General features: G+C 37.4%; 2 protein-coding genes across 2 annotated transcripts in view; one reads left to right on the top strand and one right to left on the bottom strand.

Annotated features, from left to right (window-relative positions):
• Positions 1-27,343, bottom strand: part of BTAF1 (B-TFIID TATA-box binding protein associated factor 1) — a 93,041-nt gene that overhangs the window by 25,902 nt on the left and 39,796 nt on the right. Inside the window, exons 14-21 of the mRNA XM_055425091.2 lie at positions 24,831-24,951; positions 12,920-13,024; positions 11,048-11,197; positions 10,621-10,763; positions 9,850-10,024; positions 8,324-8,527; positions 2,854-3,280; positions 1,693-1,883 (exon numbers count right to left, since the gene is read on the bottom strand). Coding sequence (XP_055281066.1) covers positions 1,693-1,883; positions 2,854-3,280; positions 8,324-8,527; positions 9,850-10,024; positions 10,621-10,763; positions 11,048-11,197; positions 12,920-13,024; positions 24,831-24,951 — 1,516 coding nt within the window. The remainder of the gene's footprint in view (positions 1-1,692; positions 1,884-2,853; positions 3,281-8,323; positions 8,528-9,849; positions 10,025-10,620; positions 10,764-11,047; positions 11,198-12,919; positions 13,025-24,830; positions 24,952-27,343) is intronic.
• The window catches only part of LOC148776003 (uncharacterized), a 125,086-nt gene that overhangs the window by 62,849 nt on the left and 34,894 nt on the right, over positions 1-27,343 (top strand). The window contains exon 2 of the mRNA XM_088842139.1: positions 26,172-26,250. Coding sequence (XP_088698265.1) covers positions 26,172-26,228 — 57 coding nt within the window. The 3' untranslated portion in view covers positions 26,229-26,250. The remainder of the gene's footprint in view (positions 1-26,171; positions 26,251-27,343) is intronic.

Raw genomic sequence — 27,343 nt, 5'->3', positions numbered from 1 at the left:
CATAGGCATAAAATCCTGAGCTAGAGTTTTACATCCAAAGTAAAATACTTTTGGGGGTTGGAGAAAAGAAATAGAAGAATACGTGCTGTTTCTAGAGACAGTCCTAAGTGACATGGTTTTTTCTTCTCTCTACCCCAAAGAAACTTACCATGACCTGCCCTTGTATATATTTGCTTAAGGGATAGCATGGCTTCCCTGATAGCTCAGTCGGTGTAGAATCTGCCTGCAATGCAGCAGACCCCGTTTTGATTCCTGGGTCGGGAAGATTCCGTGGAGAAGGGATAGGCTACCCACTCCAGTATTCTTGGGCTTCCCCTGTGACTCAGCTGGTAAAGAATCTGCCTGCAATGTAGGAGACTTGGGTTCAATCCCTGGGTTGGGAAGATCCCCTGAAGAAGGGAAAGGCTACCCACTCCAGTATTCTGGCCTGGAGAATTCCATGTACTGTATAGTCCACGAGGAGGTTGCAAAGAATCGAACATGACTGAGTGACTTTCACTTTCAAGGTAGAGAATATAAGCATCTGTTTAACAAGATTAATATAACCTCATACGCAGCAGTAATTTCACAATAATTAAATACAAAAAAAGTCCCCCCCAGAAAGATACAATTATATTTTTACGTGAAGGAACTATGCAAATCATCGAAGTATACATTTTTTATTAAAATTAACATGAGAATAATATACCTAGTGAAAAAGCCTTCATTCACAGAATATTTTAAAAGGAATATAGACAATAAGATTTTGGTTTAAAAAAACAAAATAGGCCTATACTTTATAGAAATACACTAAACACATGTCTTTTAGCACTGTTAGTTTATTGCTCAACTCAGGTAAGTTCCTATGTCTTGCAACCAGTAGAGCTACCTAGAGAATTCCATTGTTAACAATGTGACTATAAGATTTTTCAAAACCAAACAGTTAAAAAACATTTTTTTTTTCAGCCACACAGCAGTGTGAGATCTTAGTTCCCTGACCAGGGATCAAACCTGCACACTCTGCACTGGAAGCATGGAGTCTTAACCACTGGACCACCAGGGAAGTCCCACCAAATGTTTTTTTAAATTGTCTTTAAAAACTGTACTGTAGAACAAGTAGATCAATGAAATAAAATAGAAAGCCCAAGGAGATCCTTACATATAGGAAAAGCCGGATATATAACAGAGGAGCCATTATCATCAACTAGGGAAGAAAAGATTCGGTGACGGGATAACTGGTTGTTCCTATGGGCAAATAAATTTAGATACCTACTTCACATCAATTAATAAATTTCAAGTTGACTAAAAGGTAACAAGGTATTCAACACTATAAACATATCCTCTAAATATCAACAGTAATTCCTAACACTAATAAGACTGAGAAAAGTTAGCTTTCACTATTACTTAACATCTCCATCGTCACTGTTACAGGAGTGAATTAGTTCATATTCATGAATGACTTATACACCCACTACTGAGAAGGTTTCTTGCTAGGAAGATAATCAGAAAGCTAAACTGGTAAAAATAAGAAGTTTGAGAAATTTGAAGGTTGTAGTTTTTCTGAACTCTGTTGCTGAAGTACTCCAAAAAGTTATTAGCCCCAGTTCATTCACTTAAATATATAATTCTAGAAGCTGATATAACAATTTAGCTCTCAATCTGTAAGAAATTTTGTTTTAAAATCAGAGTATTCAAAGAAGAAAAACTATTTACCTCATCAAGTTCAACAAGGAGGCTTCCACTACCTCCTGCAGGAAGATCTGCTATTTGAGCTTTGACGGCTTTGGGGGTAGGACCTCGCCTACTTGTGATAGCAAAAGCAGCTTTCTGATGCCGATAGAGTGTAATTATACCCCGGTGCTTGGTGACAGTATGATGCATTCCATCTTTTTCAGAGTTGGATCCTATTAAGGAAAAAAGTCAAATAATCCTTAAAGCATAATATAGGTGACCAAATGTTTCCTGCTCCAAAAGATACAACACATTTTAAAACTGTCTTTTAAGCCTCAATTTTTATAGGCCAATGATATTTTCTCTAGACAATGAAATGGTCACAAAAATCAGTAATTTGCAACATTAAGTTAAACATTTTGATATCTGCACAGGACCATACTTAATACAACCAAGGCTGCAGAATCCTGTTAACAACCAGAAATATCTAATGCAAGGCTGACTATACCTCCTTCTGTTAAAAGTACATTAATTCTTCCAGGCATAAAAAAACACATTAAAAAATACTGCAAGTAAATCCTCTCTTAAAAAAAAAAAAAGTCTATACTAACCATGAATTCAGAAACACCAACCAATGCAAAATATTGTTGCCTCAGCTAGCTCTCAGGGGGATGGGAGGAAATTAGGACTAAGGCATGTGACAAAACACTGGTCCTTCAGACTAGACTACAAACAGCAGTTACTACTTTACATATAAATTTTCTGGAGGAAAACATAAAAGCTGTTTAAACACTATTTGATAACAGAGTCCACTTATCTCATAAGACATGTACTAAATCAGAGAAAACAGAATTTTATTGGAAGAACTTTCAATCACCATTGGATACTTAAGTTTTCTAGCCTTGTTAACAGTAAACACTACAATGATGATCTTGAAAGAGAAGTTAAGGGTTAATACCTGTCTTATAGGATTTAGTCATCTTAAATGTGAGAACTTAAAGACCTAAAACATATCAGGTCTTTTATAAATAACTTATGAGTTAAGAGGGCTGTGATTTTATTAGCAATAAGTGTAAATTCTCTCAAAATGGTAAAAAGCTCCAACATAAACTGGATTTTGCTTAAATTATACCTGTAGATAACTGTAAACAAATTTAAATGGTTAATTCTTTCTCTACCCCAAATAAAGGTTTAGATATATACCTTTAGAATTTTCCTGGCCACTTTGTGTTGGTACTGGACATGTGACAGAAGGAGTTAGATATGGGTCCACACAAAGTGAGCTACAGAGATTTTTAATAATTTTTGAATTGGGACAGGGAGTCCTTGTTGTGCACTGCTGAAGTAGTTTGGCCATGCATTGAGCTGCGTAGTTCTGCACTAGCGTATTCTCTTCTTTTTTAATTGTCTCCATTAATGGTTTTATAATAGGATTTAATTTCTCCGGAAGTTGCTGCAAGCTCACAACTGCACATGCAGCAAAAGTATGCACTCTCAACTGCAACACTTGCCACTCCTGGTTGGTCTCTGTAACTGTCATTTGGACCTGCTGTCGTTTACTATCTAATTGCTGTAATACTTGAGGATTTAAATTGAAGGATGATGTGACTTCATTAAAAACAGTAGTGACCTATTAAAGAGAGAAATCAAGAATCATTAATGACATCAACCCCAAGTAGCCTGCAAATTCTTAAACAGAAGACAGCAAGCTTTCTGTTTCAATTGTAAATTCTACAATAACTAGCACATTTTAGTATTCAGTAAACTAAATGTCTAAAACCTTCCAAGTAAACTTTATTTTAATCTGACTTCATTTAACATTGTATTATACTTTTTTAAGAAAGACACAATCTCTTCAGAGACTTCTTATATTTAGTTATGTTTGAGCGAAAAATCACACATAATACCCACATAGTGCTTTGGTAAAATAACACTGTAAGCAAATATAAACCAATTCTTTGAGAATGGTATAACAGTTGTTAATTCTTTAATTACCAAGAACTGCCTGAAGCTATGACTGTGGCATCAGATTACTTTACAAGCTCCATTAAAAGACTGTTCATTTTATCTTTTTTAAACAACTTAATGAGATGTAACTCACATACAGTACATTCAAAGTGTACAGTTCAATGTTTTTTACTATATTCAGAATTGTACAATCATCACCACAATTTTAGAACATTTTTATCATCTCCAAAATGAAACTCAATACCTATTAATAGTAACACCTCATTTCCTCCATCCTGTATAACCACTTATCTACATTCTATCTTCACAGATTTGCCTATTCTGGACATTTTCATATAAACTAATGTATAATCTTTTACGACCAGATTCTTTCATATAGCATCTTTAAAGGTTCACTGATATTTTAGCATGTATAATTACTTAATTCCTTTTTTTGGCTAAATAATATTATACTACATGAATATACCATATTGTATTCTTCCATTCATTAGCTGATGAATGGCTGGGTTGGCTCCACCTTAGTTAATATTACAAATAATGTTGCTATGAACATTTATGTACAAGATTTTGTGTGCACATGTTTTTTAAATTACCATTTAAAGATAGTATGATGGCTTATGTAAGAAAAACAGTCTTCTTCTTTGATAAATAACTGGAGTCATAAAAAGGTTCTATAAATGGATCCAATCTGATCAATGTTGGTCAGAAAAGTCTGTAACATTAAAGAACCTAACTTTTTAAAAATGGATAACCCAATTTTTCAGACTTAGAAATGATCAACTTTCTTATGGGCAAGACTGATAATGCCAGACTCTTACTATGACAAGCAAAACAGGCACACAGATAAGATCTTCTTTCATCACTAAAAATATGAAAGACTCTAAGATCTTTTATCACTATAAAATATGAAAGACTTTAAATTGAGCTTTATCTGCTTGATCATGATCTGTTCTCTACAAAGAAACATGATCATATACCACTTCTAGCTTATGTTCTCCACTTTGCTTTGTCTGTTTTATGTGTTCAAGCTCTGCATAAAACTATCTGAAACAGCGTTTCACTACTAAAAGTTTAAAAACACTGTCCTAAATACACTATGCTTCTGTCAATTTTCAGTGATTATAGGCAGCTTAGTTAGGTAAAACTTTCCAATTCCATTCATTCATTCAGTCAACGAATATTTAATGAGTAATACTAAAACATGAGTAAAACCAATGTCTTTATACATTCAAAAAAATGTTGAGACCAATGTGGGAGATACACAGGTAAACAATTAAAGACAATATAACATGAAACTAAGTTAAGTGCAAATTGCTGTGGTAGCACAAGGGTAGCTTAACTCTTCTCATATGACAAAAGCAATGAAAGCTTGTTAGAGGCAGTTAACACTTATGCGAGGTTTTTAAACAATAGTTAAGTCTGGAGTTATGAGGACATCTTGGCAAAAAGAGTTGAGGTAGCTGAGTGGAAGTCGAGGCAGTGTTCAAGGAACTGACAGCAGTCATCATGGCTTAAGCACAGGGTTTAGATGAAAGAATGTCAAGAAATGAACTTGGGATGACATAGACGTTTGAGGGTAGGGAATTTTCGGCAAAGGGAAGAGCAGTTCAAACACAGAAGAGAGAATAAGTGAAGTAAAGAAAGTGAGCAAGGGTGGTGTACTTTTACAAGAGAAAAACTAGGCTTAAGTGGAGGAAGTTTGAGAAATAATGAGAAAAGAGATGGGGAGTTTAGAGGTGGTGCTGAAAGTAAGAAAGGAAAAAACCAAAATCAAGGAAAAAGAAAATAATGTTTTTAAGTAGGGGAGGGATGTGTTCAGAGTGGCACTAAGAACTTCACTAGTCTGGCACAGCAGGCAGGGTGAAATGAACCAGAGACTGCCTGGAGCCTTAGAGATGAGTCAGGACCTAGTCATAAAATACTGAGGCCTTTAACTGGGTTATAGTGATGGAAACAGAGAAAGAATAAACACATGAAACTTTCTGAAAGGAAATGTTAACAAGATTTGAGGCTGTGGATAAAAAGCGCTATTTTCTGTTAAAAAATAAATTCCAGTTTTGGTGGTGGTAAAGTTTGAAATGACAGTGAGATATCCAAACAAAAATGCCTAACTGAAGAACATAAAAGATCAAAAGAAGACAGTACAGCCCTTGGATAAGAACTAAATTATGCAAATGGTAAGAGACAAAGGAAGACCATCAGAAAATGCCTGTATCTGGCAGGTAAGAGAAAAATAGGAACGCAAAGAAAGATACAAAGAGCAACTCTTAGCCAGGGCCAAGATTAATCTTTTAAAACTGTTCTTCCCTCAAATATGCTCTTCTGGAGACTCTGATATCCTAGGTCAAAACCACTGGACTAAGGAAGTTGATGAAACAAAACAGTAGTTCCACTAGGGACTAAGAGGTCTGAATTAAGAAAAGCTTTAAAAGGCCATGTAATAGCTTTAAAAAAATCTTGTCAGAAACACTAAAAAGGGACCCCGGACCTTAAAGAAAATTTGAGATTTTATTCTAAAAAAGCAAAGCATGGGGAAGGGGAGGCAAAAAGGTGAAATTATATAAAAATTGGAGCAATTTTAGCTTTTTCTCACAGGTGAGACCAAAAACAATTTCAACTATATTGTGGTTTGTTTTTTTTAATAAGAAAGGGGGATAAGAAATGAAATATGCTCCTTCACAGGATCAACTCAAGTAGCTGAACTTCTGATTCTATAACTCAGGAAGAACTCAGTCACACTACTTAACCTCAAAGACTTACTAAATACAAAGACACAGTAATGAAAACACTGCTGCTGGCATACAGAGACAAACAGAATGAACAAATAGAGCCCAGATACAGAACCACACATCCATTTCAAATAATTTTTGACAAAGGAAACAAAGCAATACAATGGGAAAAGGAAAATCTTTTCAATAAATGACAATGAAAAAATTAGGTATCTATATGAAACAATGCAGTCTCTATTTAGCACTATATATAAACATAAATATGGATGATTAAACATTAAAACTACAATGCTTTAGAAGAAAATGTGTGTGAATACCTTCGCCACTTGGAGGAAAAAAAGGTACCTTAGATCACAGAACACAATAACCATAAAAGAAAACAACTGATAAACTAGACTTCATCAAACTTAAAAATACCTGCTCATTCAAAGACAAAGCAAGCCTCATATTTGGGAGAAAATGTTCTAAAAGCATCTATATGATAAAGGATTGGTATCCAAAATATATTAAAAAACTCCTACAACTCAACAATAAAAAGACAACCTAATTAAAAATAGACAAGAGCTGAACACACATTTTGGAAAGGAAGATCAACAAATGGTGAATAAGACATAAAAAAGTGTTACACTTATTAGTCAGCAAGGAAATGCCAAGTTAAAACCACAATGCCACTGTCACACAACCACCAGAAAGGCAAAAATTACAAAGAGTGATGTGATGACGTGGAGCAACCAAAACTCTCAAATTGCTGATTAGAAGGTAAAACGATATAGCCACTTTTGGGAAAGTGCAGTTTTTTATAAAACTAAATAAACATCTCAGCCTATGACCCAGCAATTCTACTATGTATTTACCCAAGAGAAATGAAAACATGTCTTAAAAAAAGCTTATACAAAAATGTTTATAGCAGCTCTGTTCATAACAGCTGAAAACTTGGAGCAGCCCAAGTGTTCATCAAGAGAAGGGCTTACACTTAATGTGGCATGTTTATACAATGAAAGAAAACTTAGCAATACAAAAGAATGAACTATACTGATACATATAACACCACAGATGATTTCAAAAAACATTATGCTGAAAAAGATCCTTACATTGAACAGCACAGAGTGTATGGTTCCACTTATATGAAATTCAAGAACAGGCAAAAGTAATCTATGGTGCACGAGAAACCAGAACTAGAGCTCTCTGAGGGCAGGAGATTGACTGGGGAGTGGGTATGGCACTGGCTGTCTCTTGACAGAGGTTTGGGTTTCAAAGGTATACATTTCTGTTAAAATTCATCATATATTCCATTGAAGATCTGTACAATTCATAGAACATAAGTTTTACCTCAAAGAAAGAGCAAATCACCATAAAAACTAAATTTTAGTTAACAACACAAAAAAGAGCAAAAAAAGGGAAAACCCTGGATTTTGGTTGAGGTGTACCGATAGCTGTCTGCAACTTATTGAGAAATACATCAAAAATATGGATTAATGGTTACATATTACAATTAATACATATATGATAAAACAAATTTAGTAAAGTGTTAACTGGAATCTAGTTGGTAGGTACATGAGTATTCATTGTATAATTCTCTTATGTTTGAATGTTTTCACTGTAAGTTAGGAAGGGGGAGGAGAAATACTCAGAAACTTTTTTCCCCCCTTTACTCTGCCAGTCTTAGGCAAAACTGAGAAGTGACAAAAGGCAACAGCTTTTTCTAATAAATGTGTATTGGTTTGTCAAAGCTGAGATTTTTAAAAAAAAAATCCCTTCCCCATTCTCATTTGAAGAAAAGTCAACACAATGAAATAACCTTTCCAAAGGGAATTTAATTCCATTAAATTTTCCACCTAATTACTCTTATTCTGAATACATGATAGACTACCAAGCCACAAACAGATTCAACAAATTAAGTGTTTTTGTGGTAAACATGACATTGACAAATTTCTTATTTCATGCTCTAAAATTAAGAAAGTCACTTCTTTACTCACCAGGTCATTAGCTTGATCAATTGTAAAAACGTTGTTGTTTACTCTATTACCAACTTCAATATGTGCATCAGCTAATGATGAAATAAGCTGTTTACATTCATTTTGCATTCGTGTAAACGGAACGGCAATTTCATCATAATATAAATGTTCTGAAAGGATATCAAGTAAACGTGGCTGCACAGCTAGGGTAACAGCTCTACACTCCTAAAATATAACAGACAACAAATATTCAGGGCAAATATGTAAATTTAATTCTAGAAATGCATAATCTTCACTTGCAAACTACCAAGTCTAAATTTCTATTGTTTTTGAATCTATATTCTGTTATCTCCCAGAACGTAGTTAGTTTCACAGAAAAAAGGTATCACACCCAAACTACTCTAGAATTTTAATATGAATAACTACAGAACATGCACATGGAACTATTACAATTCCATTAAATTTTCCACCTAATTACTCTTACTTTATTCTGAATTTATTCCAAGACAGATTTAAAAATATACAACTGTAAAAAGAAATCAGTCAGAAAAGAACACTTAGCATGCACTAAAAAATGTTATTTCAAAACTCATTAGATTTCTTAACAATTGAACCCATAGTTTCACATGCCATACTGTAGAAATGGATATATAATTTAAAAGCTACTCACCTGCCCCCAAATTTAACTAACCCTTCCCACTCTCTCTGGTTGTTGCCTGCCCCAACCAGAGGGGGAATGACCTCAGTGGTGAGCCATGAGGGATTCTGTGGGATCTGGGTGATCAGCCTGGGCTTCACAGAGTAAGTCCAGAGAAGCTCTGTGAGGGTCCAGAAACCGAACTGTCAACACTTGCTGCTGAGTCTGAGAGGCACAAAAACACAGCATCACTGCCTCTCCAGCACACCACGTCCTGCCTAAAAACAGATGAGCCTTGCTTCTTTCCAGAGGCAAAGCTGGGGTTTCAGTTGCAATAGAGCATGGCTCAATTACTTTTAGACACAGCTTTGACAAACTGTTAAGAGGCAGTAACAAGCAACTCTCACAGCAAGTGCAGACAGTTAAATTTCCAGAATTCCAGTCAATGGAATAAACAAAGCCAGCAGGAAGTTTCTTTGATTTACAGAAGCAAGTCTTACACAAAATCAATACATCTTACTAGAAGTTAAAAATTAAAGGGGCTGCAAGGGAATGGTTTACTTGGAAACACAAAAATTTGGGTTTAAATGTGCTGATTTTATTCTTCCTGTGACCAAAAATCTGCCCTTGCTACTACTCATACAAATGGACTTCTAGCTCTCAAAGCCTCTTATGTTTTGTAGTTCTCAGGTACAAAACTGGGGGTTCTAGGAAAAAAGGCTAGTGTTAAAGGCAAATGAGAGAGAAACAATGTTTCAGTATAATTTGGAATACTTTTTTCTATAAATGTTTGATTTTTTTTACAGAAAAATTTTTCACTTTTCTGTTTGTACAATACAATGTAAATAATCCTAATAGCTAATGGAACCTAGTTTAGATTGTCTTCATTTATTTGGGGGCAAAATCTTACCTTCTGTAAAGCAGCCCATTCACAGATTACCAAAGCTACACTAATTCTCTGTAAGGCAGATTTGGAGTTCAAATGGAAGAGTAGTAACTGGCCAAGGGATTCAGCTGGTTTAATTTCTTGGGTTACCACATTTACACTTGGATCACAAATACAGCAACAAAGGGCTCCTAACAACCTAAGAGGGAGAAAAAAAGAAGTTACTATAAAAATGACTTTATAAAATTATAATTACTTTATATAATTATAAAAAAGTTTCCCCTACTGAAGCTATAACTTTTCCCAGGGAAAATTAACTCCTATCTTATCTTCATAAAAAAACACAAATCCTTGAAGGAAGTGGCAAACCACTCCAGTATTCTTGCCCGGAGAATCCCATGGACAGAGGAGCCTGGAGGGCAACAGCTCACAGGGTCACAAAGAGTCCAACATGACTTAGTGACTAAAACAACAAAACAAACAAAGGAGATTTTTAGGCCTGAAAACATAGTTATGTGGCCTAGATGTTCAAATTTTGTTGTGGACTGTGCAATTGTTGGGTTGCCTTCCCAAACAAATTTTAGTATCTGCCATTTAAGATGACTTCACTTAAGCTTAAATATTAAAGTATATGTGCACCAAAAAAATACAAATCTTATTTTTAAAACTTCAAAAGAATGAAAATGTTTTCTTACATTTTAATTTTTTTCTTACTCTAGTATGATGCAGGAAGGATTGACAGACACATGGGAGGAATCTTTTGGATAAATGACTTTTGAATTTATGTATACTCACTTGGCTGCCATCATTCTGGCCCGCATAACAACAAAGTCCCTGGTGGCGGGGTCTTCCATGATGGTGTCTGCACCTGCAATGTACTCCTGAAGTACTTCTTTACTCTGGCTTTGGCCTTGGCGCACCTTACCACCTGTTTTTTCCTAAGTGAATAAGGGGGGAAAACAATAATTAAAGATTTACCATTAAAATTTAATAGACAACATAAAAAATAATCTCATTTGTTACAATTCCACTAGAATACAGTTTACAAAACTTCAATGGATAAAAATTACTATACATTTTTTCAAGGTTCCAATAAAATAATTTTTCCTTCTGTTATAATAATATCACACTTATAATAAAGCCATACAGATTTTTTAACACAGTTACTGTATTAATAATTATGAGTTGAACATACAAATACATTATGTTCCTCGACACTTACTTTGGCTCTAGCTTTTACTTCCAGCAACATATTTAAATCAATAGGTAAATGAGAAGGCTGCATCATTAAGCAAAGCCATGCACCCATCCACGGACAAGCAGCCGCTACCACATACTGAACTGAAGCCTTGCTCAACAATTCCATCCAAACCTGCAGAATGAGAAGGGAACAAGAAAATGAAATGTTTCTAGCAAGGCCTAATAAAACCTAATACTTTTAGTGATAACTGAATTGAAAAAAACAAAAGAAATAGCACAAAAATTAATTTTAAAATTCAACATATAGGCTTACTTCGACATACTGTTTTAGGGTAGATAAGTTTGTATGCTAAAAAAAAGTAATACAAAAGAAAGTTTAAAAAAGAATAGAAAGTATTTTCCTCAGTATTTTATAAAAATCATTTTATAAATACCCATAAAAACAGTTATCACAATTTCAGTAAATATCTGGAATCCTTTCTTTGTATCATAAAGCTCTGTATGCATTCCTATATTCAATACATGCTTCAATATATAACAGCTCCTGTAAATCTAGTATATACTAGAGTAATATCCAGGTAATATCCAGTATTATAAGAGTAGTGAAAGTCACTCAGTCATGTCCAACTCTTTGTGACCCCATGGACTTTACAGTCCATGGAATTTTCCAAGCCAAAATACTGGAGTGGGTAGCCTTTCCCTTCTCCAGGGGATCTTCCCAACCCAGGGATTGAACCCAGGTCTCCCGCATTGCAGGCGGATTCTATACCAGCTGAGCCACAAAGGAAGCCCAAGAATACTAGAGTGGGTAGGCTATCCCTTCTTCAGCAGATTTTCCTGACCCAGGAAATCAAACCGGGGTCTCCTGCATTGCAGGCGGATTCTTTACCAACTGAGCTATGAGGGAAGCCATATCGGAGTAATATACTAGAGTAATATCCTAGTATAAGTTAAAAACAATGTAAATCTTGATTCATGATCTTACTCAATAAAGCACTTAAAAAAAAATAAATTTATTTATTTATTTATGGCTGTGCTGGGTCCTTGGTGCTGCAGGGGCTTCTCACTGCAGTGGCTTCTCTTGTTGCAAAGCAGGGCTCTAGAGCACTCAGGCTCAGTAGTTGCGGCTCCCAGGCTCTAGGGCACAGGCTCAGTTGTGGCGCGAGGGCTTAGCAGCTCAGAGACATGTGGGATGCTTCCTGATCAGGGACTGAACCCAAGTCTCCTGCATTGGCAGGTGGATTCTTTACCAGTGTGCCACCAGGGAAGCCCTAAAGCACTTTTCTTGATGCCTAACATTAAATGGGCTAGGGCCAGCATGTAGAAACACCACCAATGTTAACCCACAGTTGTTAACAATGAGCCACTTCAGAGGCCAATGATTCAAGACTATGTTAACAGGTATTAAAGGTACAACAGTGCCATTTCCTCCCATAAATATTATTAAACATATTAAGTGGCTATTCTTTATTGGTTCCAACACATATGACCAATATTCCTAAATAAAAGGAAAAAGTACAAGTCTAAATTATGACAATCAGACTCTATATATTACCAATAAATCCCAAAAGATACTCTATAGGACAGATAAGCACCCTGATAGGAAGCAAAGTAAGTGATGGAAAAAAGTTGTCTTTTCTTCATTTTTTATTTTCTGTATTGAGGCTATGAAGAAAGTGCTTAAAACACCTGCCTAATGGGTCACACAACTAACCAGGACTTAACCATTATAATCCATAAAAAGTCTATTTCCTTGATCTCCAGACTATTCAAATGTCTTGGATGATTTCTAATTTCTTAAATCCCTGATCGACAACTGTACAGAATTATGAAAAAAAAATTTTACATCTACCAAGGTACTGGGAAAAGGAGTACAGATATATTCACCACATACCTTGTGAATGAGGTCCAGAATTTCCTGGCTGCTTTCTAAAACACAAAACTGAAATATGTGTCGAAGCATATCAGGAAGGATAGGTGTAAGCCAAGATGAAGAGTTCTAAAAACAAAAGCAAATCAAAATTATAATTCTTCAGCATTAGCTTATTTTAAAAGTTTTAAGTCAAATAACAGAAGTACTACCATGAAAAGACTGTTACGACTTCATTAAAAACGTTCAACTGGTGATAAATTTTGACAAGATTCTGAGCACAAACACCGTATTATTCCAATGATTTGGAGAAATTAAATGGCATACAGTCTCTAGGAACCTGGAGAAAGTCTGATTATGATTAACAACACTGAATTTTGCTTCTAATAAACTGAAATCATCCTGTATATGGGAGCAAGCTCTAACCAGTGACATCTCTTTGGTTTCACTGTTTATCACTGCTCTGTCAGGGAAATTTGATAAATGATCACACTACAGTTCTTGTGCTAGATAATCAGCTTAAGTTGTATGTGCTCATCATTAATGCAAGAAAAGAACTGTGAGATGATATCCAACCTAGAAAATTCAACTTTGAGTTCACTACAAAATTAAAGCCAAAGTTCCTAATTTATTTTGGGTTAAGGACCCTCTAAAAATAGGGGAAAGACTATGCACAATCTTCTCTTAGAAAAATACACTTATATACATACTTATGTATAATATTTTGCTTTCGGCGTCAGGGATTTCCCTAAGCTCAGGTTTAAAACCGCAATCTAAGGAATTTCTCAACAAATCAAAGCCCACCCAAATCAAGCAATCAAATGGTGCTTAACTAAATCCACTGTGTGCTCACAATTTTAGAAAAGGAACCTCATGCTGTCTACTGTTCAAATTACAAGCTCGTTGAATAAGAACTAAAAATTTTATTAACTAGTTCACAGTACTTAACATCACATCCTTCCACAATTTTTTAAAAATAAAAACTATGTTGTCTGGAAGAAAGCTGAGCGCAGAAGAATTGATGCTTTTGAACTGTGGTGTTGGAGAAGACTCTTGAGAGTCCCCTGGACTGCAAGGAGATCCAACCAGTCCATCCTAAAGGAGATCAGTCCTGGGTATTCATTGGAAAGACTGATGTTGAAGCTGAAGCTCCAATACTTTGGCCATCTGATGCAAAGAGCTGACTCATCTGAAAAGACCCTGATGCTGGGAAAGACTGAGGGCAGGAGAAGGGGACAACAGAGGATGAGATGGTTGGATGGCATCACTGACTCAATGGACATGAGTTTGGGTAAACTCAGGGAGTTGGTGATGGACAGGGAGGCCTTGCATTCTGCGGTTCATGGGGTCACAAAGAGTTGGACACGACTAAGAGACTGAACTGAACTGTCTGGAAGAGACTGAAGAGAAATTTGGAAAATGTTTAACTGAAATTCCAGAGAGTGAGAAGGTCTAGGGATAATGCATAACTCAGAAAGCTACCTACAGTTCTCTTACCAGTAGGAAACTCATAACCCTGGTCTTCTTTTCTTCACGTGTTTCTCAAAATGGCTTCAAAGAAATTTAAAACAGATTGCAAAATCATCAGTGGGGGCGGGGGGGCCTACTCACTGACAGGGGCTGCCTTAAAGACCTACTTTTCATTGAAAGGGAAAGGGATACTGGAAAGAAGAAAAGTTCTTCTTTCCTCAGCAGAGAGAACAGGCACAATTAGCAAAGCTGTTAATAGCAATAAAGCAAATAATTTAATATTCAGTTCAGTCACTCAGTCATGTCTGACTCCTTGCGACCCCATAAATCACAGCACGCCAGGCCTCCCTGTCTTATCACCAACTCCTGGAGTTCACTCAAACTCATCTCCATTGAGTCGGTGATGCCATCCAGCCATCTCATCCTCTGTCGTCCCCTTCTCCTCCTGACCCCAATCCCTCCCAGCATCAGGGTCTTTTCTAATGAGTCAACTCTTTGCATGAGGTGGCCAAAGTATTGGAGTTTCAGCTTTAGCATCAGCCCTTCCAATGAACACCTAGGACTGATCTCCTTTACGATGGACTGGTTGGATCTCCTTGCAATCCAAGGGACTCTTCAAGAGTCTTCTCCAACACCGCAGTTCAAAAGCATCAATTCTTCGGTGCTCAGCGTTCTTCACAGTCCAACTCTCACATCCATACATGACCTTGACTAGATGGACCTTTGTTGGCAAAGTAATGTCTCTGCTTTTAATATGCTATCTAGGTTGGTCATCGGAGAAAGCAATGGCAAGCCACTCCAGTACTCTTGCCTAGAAAATCCCATGGATGGAGGAGCCTGGTAGGTTGCAGTCCGTGGGATCGCTAAGGGTTGGACACGACTGAGTGACTTCACTTTCACTTTTCACTTTCCACTTTCACACACTGGAGAAGGAAATGGCAACACTCCAGTGTTCTTGCCTGGAGAATCCCAGGGACAGGGGAGCCTGGTGGGCTTCTGTCTATGGGGTCACACAGAGTCGGACACGACTGAAGTGACTTAGCAGCAGCAGCAGGTTGGTCATAACTTCCCTTCCAAGCAGTAAGCGTCTTCTAATTTCATGGCTGCAATCACCATCTACACTCTTTCCACTGTTTCCCCATCTATTTGCCATGAAGTGATGGGACCGGATGCCATGATCTTAGTTTTCTGAATGCTGAGCTTTAAGCCAACTTTTTCACTCTCCTCTTTCACTTTTTTTTTTTATTGGAGGCTAATTATTTTACAATATTATATTGGTTGGTTTTGCCATCCCGTTCCATTCTGTCACTCAGTCGTGTCCGACTCTATGCGACCCCCGTGGACTGTGGCCTACCAGGCTTCTCCGCCCATGGGATTCTCCAGGCAAGAATGCTGGAGTGGGTTACCGTTTCCTTCTCCAGGGGATCTTCCCGACCCAGGGATCGAACCCAGGTCTCCCGCATTGGGGGCAGACGCTTTAACCTATACACTGACATGAATCCGCCCCGGGTGTACATGAGTTCCCCCTCCCACCTCCCTCCTCCCCTTATCCTCCCTCTGGGTCATCCCTGCATACCAGCCCCGAACATCCTGTAACATGCATCGACCCTGAACTGGTGATTCGTTTCACATATGATAATATACATGTTTCAATGCCATTCTCCCAAACCATCCCACCCTCACCCTCTCCTACAGAGTCTCGAAGACTTTTATACATCTGTGTCTTTTTGCCATCTCGTATACAGGGTTATCATTTGCATCTTTCTAAATTCCATATATATGCGTTGCTGCTGCTGCTGCTGCTAATTCACTTCAGTCGTGTCCGACTCTGTGTGACCCCATAGACGGAAGCCCACCAGGCTCCCCCATCCCTGGGATTCTCCAGGCAAGAACACTGGAGTGGGTTGCCATTTCCTTCTCCAATGTGTGAAAGTGAAAAGTGAAGTCACTCAGTCGTGTCTGACCCTCAGCGACCCCACGGACTGCAGCCTACCAGGCTCCTCCATCCATGGGATTTTCTAGGCAAGAGTACTGGAGTGGCTTGCCATTGCCTTCTCCATATATGCGTTAGTATATTGTATTGGTGTTTTTCTTTCTGGTTTACTTCACTCTGTATAAAAGAGGTTTTTTTTAGTTCCTCTTCACTTTCTGCCATAAGGGTGGTCTCATCTGCATCTCTCCTATAATTTCTTCTCATTTCCCTCTACCATATTTACCAATTCTTATTCCACCCCTAACCTCATCACTGGAAATCAAAACAGTTGCTTGTAGACCCCAAGGCCATACCTACAGATGAAGATTTTTCCCCCATATTAATAAAGTGAATGTAATATAATTGTAGTAGTCTTCTCAGGCTATAAACTTTGTTAATCTAGTAAATTCTACTTTATAATTAATGTTGCTTTTTATTTATAGGTTTATTAAACTGAATTGGTTAGGAGTGGGGTACAGTGAGGGGTACAATACTTTTAAGTTGCTTAGAAATTAACCACGTTCGGATTTTCCATTCGAAAATTAAAAAAAACAGTCAGTGGACTTCTAGTATGCTACTAACTAGAAGCCTACTAGTCACAAATTTCCCTTCTAATCTTAGGCAAAGTCTGGAAAGTTTTGATGACTTCAGTAGTAGTCTAGCAGAGTATAATCCAAATTACAGAAAAATTCCTACCACAGACTGTTTACTTCACCAGGTTTAAATTAACTATAAGCTATCAGTTCAGTTCAGTCGCTCAGTCGTGTCTGACTCTCCGCGACCCCATGAATCACAGCACGCCAGGCCTCCCTGTCCATCACCAACTCCCGGAGTTCACTTAAACTCATATCCACAGAGTCGGTGATGCCATCCAGCCATCTCATTCTCTGTCGTTCCCTTCTCCTCCCGCCCCCAACCTTTCCCAGCATCAAAGTCTTTTCCAGTGAGTCAACTCGTCGCATGAGGTGGCCAAAGTATTGCAGTTTCAGCTTCAGCATCAGTCCTTCCAATGAACACCCAGGATTGATCTCCTTTAGAATGGACTGGTTGGATCTCCTTGCAGTATAAGGGACTCTCAAGAGTCTTCTCCAACACCACAGTTCAAAAGCATCATTTCTTCGGCGATCAGCTTACTACACTAAAAAGACTCTGATGCTGGGAAAGGTTGGGGGCGGGAGGAGAAGGGGACGACAGAGAATGAAATGGCTGGATGGCATCACCGACTCTATGGACATGAGTTTGAGTGGACTCCGGGAGTTGGTGATGGACAGGGAGGCCTGGCGTGCTGTGATTCGTGGGGTCGCAGAGAGTCGGACACGACTGAGCGACTGAACTGAACTGATACTACTACAACTCAACTTATAAGTGAATTCATGTTTTAAGAGGGCTTTTAAATAAATATTTTGGTTTATGTTAAATAATTGACACAGTATTAGCACTTTATGTCATTTTTATAATGAGGGTCAGATGGAGGGGTGGGCATCTGTGGGAATACTCAGGGCAATGACTGATAGTTATTCAGTGTAAAGAGAATGGGGCAGTCTCTGTACAGCTCTTTCATTCAGATTGGTGTTCCCGCCTTCACTCTGCCTTTGTGGAACTCAGAATAAGGAACGCTGATGACAAACAAAAATAAGACCATCGGACATGTCACTATATTTACAAAATCAAGGTGAAACTTTTAGCCATCTACATCCCCTTACACTCAGTCCTTCAGCCAGACCAGTTTCCTTTTCCTTCCTCTTCAGTGCCATCATGCTCACTCCTGCTCCCAGAGTTTGACACACGTTCTTCCTCTGTTACCCTGCTCTTCACCTGGTTAAATTCCATTCATCCTTCAGGTCTCAGTTTCAAATGTACTTTCAGCAAGACAATTCCTTGACCTTTATTCACCTTACTAGTAAGGAACCAGTAGCACCATCTTCTTCCCCGACCAGATCCTTACCTCATTATGTAATGATGGCTTTATAAAATGGCCACTACGTAATTATAAGGGCTTGTCTAGTTGTCTTCTCCTGTCTTGCTTAGCTTCCTGTTTTAAGCTCTACAGAAGGAAACAGATCTTTTCTCTTACAAATCAGTATCTAGAAAATTGTAGGCACTAAAATAACCGTTGAACAAATCCACCTTGATTATGAGAGTAGTCAAAGTCACAAGGAATAGTTGGTAATATGCAAAACTTTCCACAATTGTAGAATGGTAATAAATCCCTAACTGGCAAAATTGGCCTCTTAGGTGGGGTACAATCTTGACAGCACCCTTTTGCTATGCCCCCTCTTTTATCTTCCGACAAGCACACCTATAAAGTGTGCAGATGTGGTGGTGGGCAGGGGGGAAGCAGCAATCTGATTATCGTTTACCATGAACACCTGATTCATGTTGGTAGGAATTATCATTTCTATCTCCATATCAAATGATACGGGGTTGCAGGGAAGAAAATCTGGAAAGATGCTACAACAAAGTTATGAATCATACTGATTTCTGAGCTCCTCTACTAATTTGGTCTGAAATCCTATTTTGGCCCATTGCCAAAAAACAAAACCCAATTCTATAATTAGACAACTTGAAACACCTTGTTTTATTTATTTGTCCAACCAGTATTCATTGAAAGTCAGATAAATATTTAAACTTGCTCTCTTTTCATACCTTTATAAAATCTGACCAATACCTAATTATGCTGATGTTCTCAAATGCCAAAGTCTCAAGTCAACTCTGTTTTTTTAGTCTTTATTCCCTTCTCTACATATGCATACATTAAATTTTCTTACCTCCTGGACTAAATATGCCCCCAAATTCCAACTCAATCTCATGTATATCTTCATGCTAAATTTATAAGCATCATGCTAATGCTTGCCTTTCAAATAAAAATCAATACTTTATGTACTAAAATTTTCAAATGACTCAGAAGGTGACTCTGATGCAAACAGGATGGAAAAGCTTACCCAGTCAACAAAATATGGCTAAACTAGAGGTTAATGTCCAGAATATAGTTTCATAGTTGAGTTCTGACTAAAACCACTATTAAAGATAGCGGTTATCAACACTAATTAATCTAGACATTCCAGGAAAGTAATTCACAGATAAACATATACATTCATAGATAAACCTGCATGAATAAATACAGTCTATAGAAAGTAAAAACAAGTAATGATCTACATGGGAAGAGAACCTAAAAAAAATGAATATATATGATTCATTTTGCTGCACAGCAGCAGCTCAGTTCAGTTCAGTTCAGTCGCTCAGTCTTGTCCGACTCTCCGCAACCCCATGAATCACAGCACGCCAGGCCGCGCTGTCCATCACCAACTCCCGGAGTTCACTCAAACTCATGTCCACAGAGTCGGTGATGCCATCCAGCCATGTAATTCTCGGTCGTCCCCTTCTCCCGCCCCCAACCCTTCCCAGCATCAGAGTCTTTTCCAGTGAGTCAACTCGTCACATGAGGTGGCCAAAGTATTGCAGTTTCAGCTTTAGCATCAGTCCTTCCAATGAACACCCAGGATCGATCTCCCTTAGAATGGACTGGTTGGATCTCCTTGCGGTACAAGGGACTCTCAAGAGTCTTCTTCAGCACCACAGTTCAAAAGCATCAATTCTTCGGCGATCAGCTTTCTTCAGTCCAACTTTCACATCCATACATGACCACGGGAAAAACCATAGCCTTGACTAGACGGACCTTTGTTGGCAAAGTAATGTCTCTGCTTTTTAATATATTATCAAGGTTGATCATAACTTTCCTTCCAAGGAGTAAGCGTCTTTTAATTTCATGGGTGCAATCAGCATCTGCAGTGATTTTGGAGCCCCAAAAAATAAAGTCTGACACTGTTTCCACTGTTTTTCCATCTATTTCCCATGAAGTGATGGGACCAGATGCCATGATCTTTGTTTTCTGAATGTTGGGCTTGCACTCATCTCACACGCTAGTAAAGTCATGCTCAAAATTCTCCAAGCCAGGCTTCAGCAATATGTGAACCGTGAACTCCCAGATGTTCAAGCAGGTTTTAGAAAAGGCAGAGGCACCAGAGATCAAATTGCCAACATCCGCTGGATCATGGAGAAAGCAAGAGAGTTTCAGAAAAACATCTATTTCTGCTTCATTGACTATGCCAAAGCCTTTGACTGTGTGGATCACAATAAACTGTGGAAAATTCTGAAAGAGATGGGAATACCAGACCACCTGACCTGCCTCTTGAGAAACCTGTATGCAGGTCAGGAAGCAACAGTCAGAACTTTACATGGAACAACAGACTGGTTCCAAATAGGAAAGGGAGTGCGTCAAGGCTGTATATTGTCACCTTGCTTATTTAACTTATATGCAAAGTACATCATGAGGAACACTGGGCTGGAAGAAGCAGAAGCTGGAATCAAGATTGCCGGGAGAAATATCAATAACCTCAGATATGCAGATGACACCACCTTCATGGCAGAAAGTGAAGAGGAACTCAAAAGCCTCTTGACGAAAGTAAAAGAGAAGAGTGAAAAGGCTGGCTTGAAGCTCAACATTCAGAAAACAGCAGAAGTTCACACATGATAAATCAACTATACTCTAATAAAAACAAATTTTTTAAAAAAAGGAAAAACAAATGATAAATTACTTCACTTTGTCAAGCTTAGTTCAGCCAAAAAAAAAAAAGTTACATCCTGATTTTAAGTTACTACCAAATAAAATTAATTTGGTTTGCCTAAAAATTCTTATTTCATACTCGCTAAGAAGCCAGACTTGCCAATACTTTCACATGTTAACATCAGAGATAAAGGCACAGGGATTAAACAATTTATCTTCAAAGATGCCAAGGTATGTCATAAAAGAGTCTAATATAAATGAGATTTCAGGAATTTCCTGGCAGTCCAGTGGTCAGGACTTAATGCTTCAACTGCTCAGGGTCCAGATTCCATCCCTGGTCAAGGAATCAAGATCCTCTAAGCCATATGGTGCCAAAGCCTTTGACTGTGTGGATCACAATAAACTGTGGAACATTCTGAAAGAGATAGGAATCCCAGACCACCTGACCTGCCTCTTGAGAAACCTGTATGCAGGTCAGGAAGCAACAGTCAGAACTGTACATGAAACAACAGAATGGTTCCAAATAGGAAAAGGAGTGCGTCAAGGCTATATATTGTCACCTTGCTTATTTAACTTCTATGCAGAGTACATCATGAGGAACGCTGGGCTGGAAGAAGCACAAGCTGGAATCAAGATTGCTGGGAGAAATATCAATAACCTCAGATATGCAGATGACACCACCCTTATGGCAGAAAGTGAAGAGGAACTCAAAGGCTTCTTGATGAAAGTGAAAGAGGAGAGTGAAAAGGTTGGCTTGAAACTCAACATTCAGAAAAGATCATGGCATCTGGTCCCATCACTTCATGGGAAATAGATGGAAAAACAGTGGAAACAGTGTCAGACTTTATTTTTTTGGGCTCCAAAATCACTGCAGATGCTGACTGCAGCCATGAAATTAAAAGACGCTTACTCCTTGGAAGGAAACTTATGACCAACTTAGATAGTATATTAAAAAGCAGAGACATTACTTTGCCAACAAAGGTCCGTCTAGTCAAGGCTATGGTTTTTCCCGTGGTCATGTATGGATATGAAAGTTGGACTGTGAAGAAGGCTGATCGCTGAAGAATGGATGCTTTTGAACTGTGGTGCTGGAGAAGACTCTTGAGAGTCCCTTATACTGCAAGGAGATCCAACCAGTCCATTCTAAAGGAGATCAGTCCTGGGTGTTCATTGGAAGGACTGATGCTGAAGCTGAAACTGCAAAACTTTGGCCACCTCATGTGACGAGTTGACTCCCTGGAAAAGACTCTGATGCTGGGAAAGGTTGGGGGCGGGAGGAGAAGGGGACGACAGAGAATGAGATGGCTGGATGGCATCACCGACTCTGTGAACATGAGTTTGAGTGAACTCCGGGAGTTGGTGATGGACAGGGAGGCCTGGCGTGCTGTGATTCATGGGGTCGCAGAGTCGGACACGACTGAGCGACTGAACTGAACTGAAGCCATATGGTGCAGGCAAATAAATTTAAAAAAAGAAAAAAGAGAATTTATAAATAACTTATTAACTGTGGTTCTACACAAAAACATTTTAGAGATAAGCATATATGCATACATACTTATGATGGGGTAAGTTGTAAGATTCAGGCTATCTTCCTTATAAAGATTTATGGTTTTGCAAAACAAAACAAAATTACTAAAGATAAGCATATGAAAAGACGTTCAACACCATATATCATTCGAGAACTTCAAATTTAAACTATAGTGAGTTACCACTACACACTTATTAGAAAGGCTAAATCAACAACACTGACAACATCAAATGCTGGGAAAGGATATAGGGCAACAGAAACTCTTAATTCATTTATGGTGGAAATGTAAATTGGTACAGACACTTTTGGAAGACATTTTCTTATAAAATTAAATATATTCTTAGCATATGATCCAGCAACTGTGCACTTTAGTATTTACCCAAGTGCACTGAAAACTATGCCCATACAAAACTTGCACACAAATGTTTAAAACTTTGTTCAAACTGATAAAAACAGAAAGAAATGAAAATATCCTTTAATAGGTGAAAATATGAACTGTGGCACATCCATACAATGCAATATTACTCAGTGATAAAAAGAAATGAGCTATCAAGTTATAAAAAAGACATGGAGAAACCTTAATTTTGTAATGCTAAATGAAAAAGAAGCCATTATTAAAAGGCTATATACTACATGTGTGTGTGGCTCAGTCGTGTCCAACTCTCTGCCACCCCATGGACTGCAGCCTGCCAGGCTCCCCTGTCCACGGAATTCTCCAGGCAAGAATACTGGAATGGGTAGCCATTTCCTTCTCCAGGGGATCTTTCCAACCCACGGGTCAAACCCAGGTTTCCTGCATTGCAGGTAGATTCTTTACCATCTGAGCCACCAGGGAAGCCCACATACTATATAACTCCAACTATGTGGTATTCTGGAAAAGGCAAAAGTATGAGAACAATAAAAGAGTAGTAATTGCTAAGGTTTTGAAGGGAGGAAAAGTGGAAATGCATAGGTGTGGCACAGGCATTTTTTAGCGCAGCAAAACTATTCCGTATGATACTCTAATGGTGAGCACATAGCACTGTACATACGTCACCCTATAGAATCTACACTATAAAGAGTAAACCCTAATGTAAACTGTGGGCTTCCGTTAATAATGTATCAATACTGGTTCATCAACTGCAACAAATGTACTACACTAATGCAAGATGTCAGCTAAAGGGGAAACTGTGTGCATATGGGTAGGGGCATATAGGAACTATGCACTTTTTGCTCAGCTTTTCTGTAAACCTAAATTGCTCCTAAAAGTAAAGTGTATTAAAAACACAGAAAACAACAACAAGAAGGGAAGAAATTTGATAATTTCAACAGGTCTCCCTAAAGTGAATTTAAGAATATTTACATCAAAAACATTCAGGCAAAACTCACAAAACCGAAAAAAAAAAAAAAATGTGAAAACTCAGAACCCATGCCGGCAGTTTTTTATATGAACCCATGCCTGATCAACTAAGCATTATATTAATAAAATGGACATGATAGTTTTCTCTTAGAAAATTCTGATCAGACAAAAACAATAATGCAAAAGGAAATTTACAAATGTTGATTCATGGTAGTGCAACACAATACCGTGCTATAGATTAAAGTAGGTCTACATGGAACATTCCTAATTCACATAGGAATGAATGGTTGGTGAACACAAAAGAGACATTTATCCACAGTATTAATATATTGTCTAAAAAAAAATTAACCATTGCTTTTTAAAGACCACTGGCTCAAACTGCAGCACCCATAAATAACAGCATTAAGAAATGGATTCTTTATGATGTTTCCCTAAATTGTAGTATTCTGTTTGACCTTTAGGACTATTTTTAAAGCAGGAACGTGAAGCCTTTTACAGATAGGGCAAGGATCACTCAGCTCATAACAGATTTCTATTTACACAGTGATATTACCTGAAGGTTCTCTGTAGGCATTTCAATGTGTTACTCCTTGGAAATAAAATGCTCTTAAGACTGAGTATTCCTTAAAAGGAAGTAAGTGCCGAGCAACTGTATTATCAGTCTTTTCAAGTCACACTGCAGAGCTTCACAGGTAGCTTTCTAACCTGGGATGGTTTTTGCCAACCATCCGACTGTCAGTCACATAGAGCAGGCAAAGAATGAATAACGTGATCTTTGACAGGAAGGGATGAGTCAATCTTTCCTTCAACAAAAACTTACTGAGAACCACCTTTGTGTTGAGCAATATTCCATGGGCTGGGTATACAATCTAGAACAGTATTAAAATATTTCTGCCCTTATGATGATTATATTCTTATGTATCTACATAGTCACCATACCAATTTTATTAGCCCTAGCATTCTCCTTATCTTTATGTGAAGCAAGGGTAACCTGGTGGTCAGATTGATCTCACAAAATTAATCTCTAAAAATTTCAAGATTACTGTAGTTATTAGTTCTTACCTGGTCTTGTGTTGATAATAAAGTGAACAGAGTTTCCAAGGCTGCTCTTCGAACTGATGATATCGTGTGATGCAAAAAAGGCCAGACACGTGGAACTAAAACTGTGAGTGACTGCTGAATACTAATAAAGAAGACACAGATTAATGTTATTCATTCTTAGTTGAAATTCTGTTGATACATCATCTAAATATCATTTCCTTATGGACCTAGCAACTTTTTCGATGAATAAATTCTAAAAAGACAATACAATTTTCCTGTGAACACTTGATTAACATCCTCATACAAAACTGTTGTTATAACACCAGAATAGACAGAACAAATGCAGTCATAAAGAATAGCAGAAACATTACCATGAGGTTATTCTGTGGCACTAATACCATGAATCACCTCTATCAAATTAGAACTTTTCAGTATAACTGCGCTTATTCTCAGTCTGTTCTCACTCAGGAAAATGGGACATGTATCTTAGTTGACAGTCAGCCTACACAAATATCAAGACTGTTAATCCTTACTCCTTTCCTACTGATAGCTCCAACGGGTAACCAATAGGTGCACAGAATGTATATCCCCCTTTGGGGCCATCTCTATCATATATCAAAAGAAGCAAGAGATGGTATGGTAGTAGCTTCAGAATTTGTTATCCTAATCTAGCATTACTAAATTAAGAAAACTCAAATTATCTTCCTTCTCACAGATTAGATTTTAAATGTGAAAGCAAGCAAAGGTATGAGTTGGTTAACAACTTGGACCATAGGATTCTTGTCACATCCACAAGTCATTTATAAAAGTTACCTCAAATTATTAGCAAATTATTTATAAGTAGCATCTGAAATATATACCTCGGTAGAAAAAGACATGAGGAAAGAAGAATATGTCAGCGTAATTATCTGTTCTTTTGGTTCCTCTCAGGAGGTCCGTCTTTTAATGCTATTTTCATTACTTGCAGATTTATAAGAACATCACCTTTTAACATTTATTTACACATCGAGTAAATTTACTTATAAAATTACAACTTAAACACATGCACACACAGACATAAAATAGACTCAAATATGAAAAAGCATTATAGCAGGTCTTGTTAATAGTGTAACTCTTCATGCTCCAAATACATGCTGCATTTCTTCTTACATAAGGTGGAAAGTATCTGCCAAATATCACAACATATGAAGCAAATTTTCTAAGGCAATTTTGAAAAAAAAATCAAAAACTACATTATTTCACACTGAATTAACAGAATTTTCACTACATTCTTTGATTTTTTTTACATTATCTAGCTTTATAACACTGTCCACTTGATTATATACATACATTTTTAGTCCAAAGCCTTTTTTTTTTTTTTAGGGCAAGTGCCAACAAACCAAGGCTCACAGTTCAAGTTCACTTTACGTGAGTTTTTAAATGAAGTTTTATTGGATTACAGGTATGTTCATTCCTTTATGTATTATCTACAACTGCTTTTGTGCTACACGGACAGAGCTGAATAGCTTTGACAGAGATCATATGGCCACAAAGCCAAAGCCTCACATCTGGGCAGAAAAAGTTTGCCAACCCCTGATATATAATAATAATTAAGAATTCTTGCATTTTGTAGCTTGAGAAGGGCTTTCACACAGATGAACTCATTTAACCCTTATACCAAAGAAAGTGCCTGAAAATTAGGAAACACCATATATGCACTACTATTTCAATTTTTCTCTTCACTTTATAGGCACTTATTTTGCTATTTCAATTTTGGGTTGTCCCACTAGCCTAAATTTAACACTGAAGGACGACCACAGGTCAGTATTATTTGAAACATTCTCTCCATGTTTTTCACACATCAATGATTTTCATTGGAAACAGATTTACTCACAGAACCAGAAATCATTTATAATTACAATTACATAAACATTCATTGAATAAACTCACTAGCCTAAGAAGAGTAATTAACTTTCTCATCTGTAATTCCTTTTTTCTGTACCTCCAAGGATACTAATATTTAGGAGCCAGTCTAAAAGGTAGGGAATACATTAATTAGCTAAGCTTCATTTCAGATATCAAGAGAGGAAAATAAATGACACTAAATTTTCGGTTTATGTATTTGCTTTACCCATTCTCTGCTTTTGAACATTATATTACATTATTATGTATTCCCTTCCTGATAAGTGATTACTGAAATCAAGAAAATATTTCTTTGTGACCATTACGAAGAAAATAGAGTAGCAAAATTTGGAAATGTAAAACTGATGTTCACTGATAATTCTATTAACCACTGTCACAAAGGCTACAAAATTCTATAGTCTAGAACTAGAGGTGAAAATAAAATGTATAACTGTTTATCTAAAGTTAACTATCACAGGATGAACAAGTTGAATGATTATATAATGGAATTAACCCAAGAACATAGCCTAAGTTTCTGCCCCAAAAGAGCTGGTGGCTAGAGAATGAAGAACAGTCCTGAAAATAACTGTCTTTGGCATCCCCAACTTACAGTGCTGTTCTAAAAGACGCTAGACTATCATATTTTTAATTAT

The sequence above is a fragment of the Moschus berezovskii genome, chromosome 12, assembly GCF_049115385.1.
Source record: "Moschus berezovskii isolate FMDL1 chromosome 12, NW_MosBer_1.0, whole genome shotgun sequence".
Lineage (NCBI taxonomy): Eukaryota > Metazoa > Chordata > Mammalia > Artiodactyla > Moschidae > Moschus > Moschus berezovskii.
Note: the sequence above shows the minus strand (reverse complement) of the source record. Positions and strands in the feature narration are given on the sequence as shown.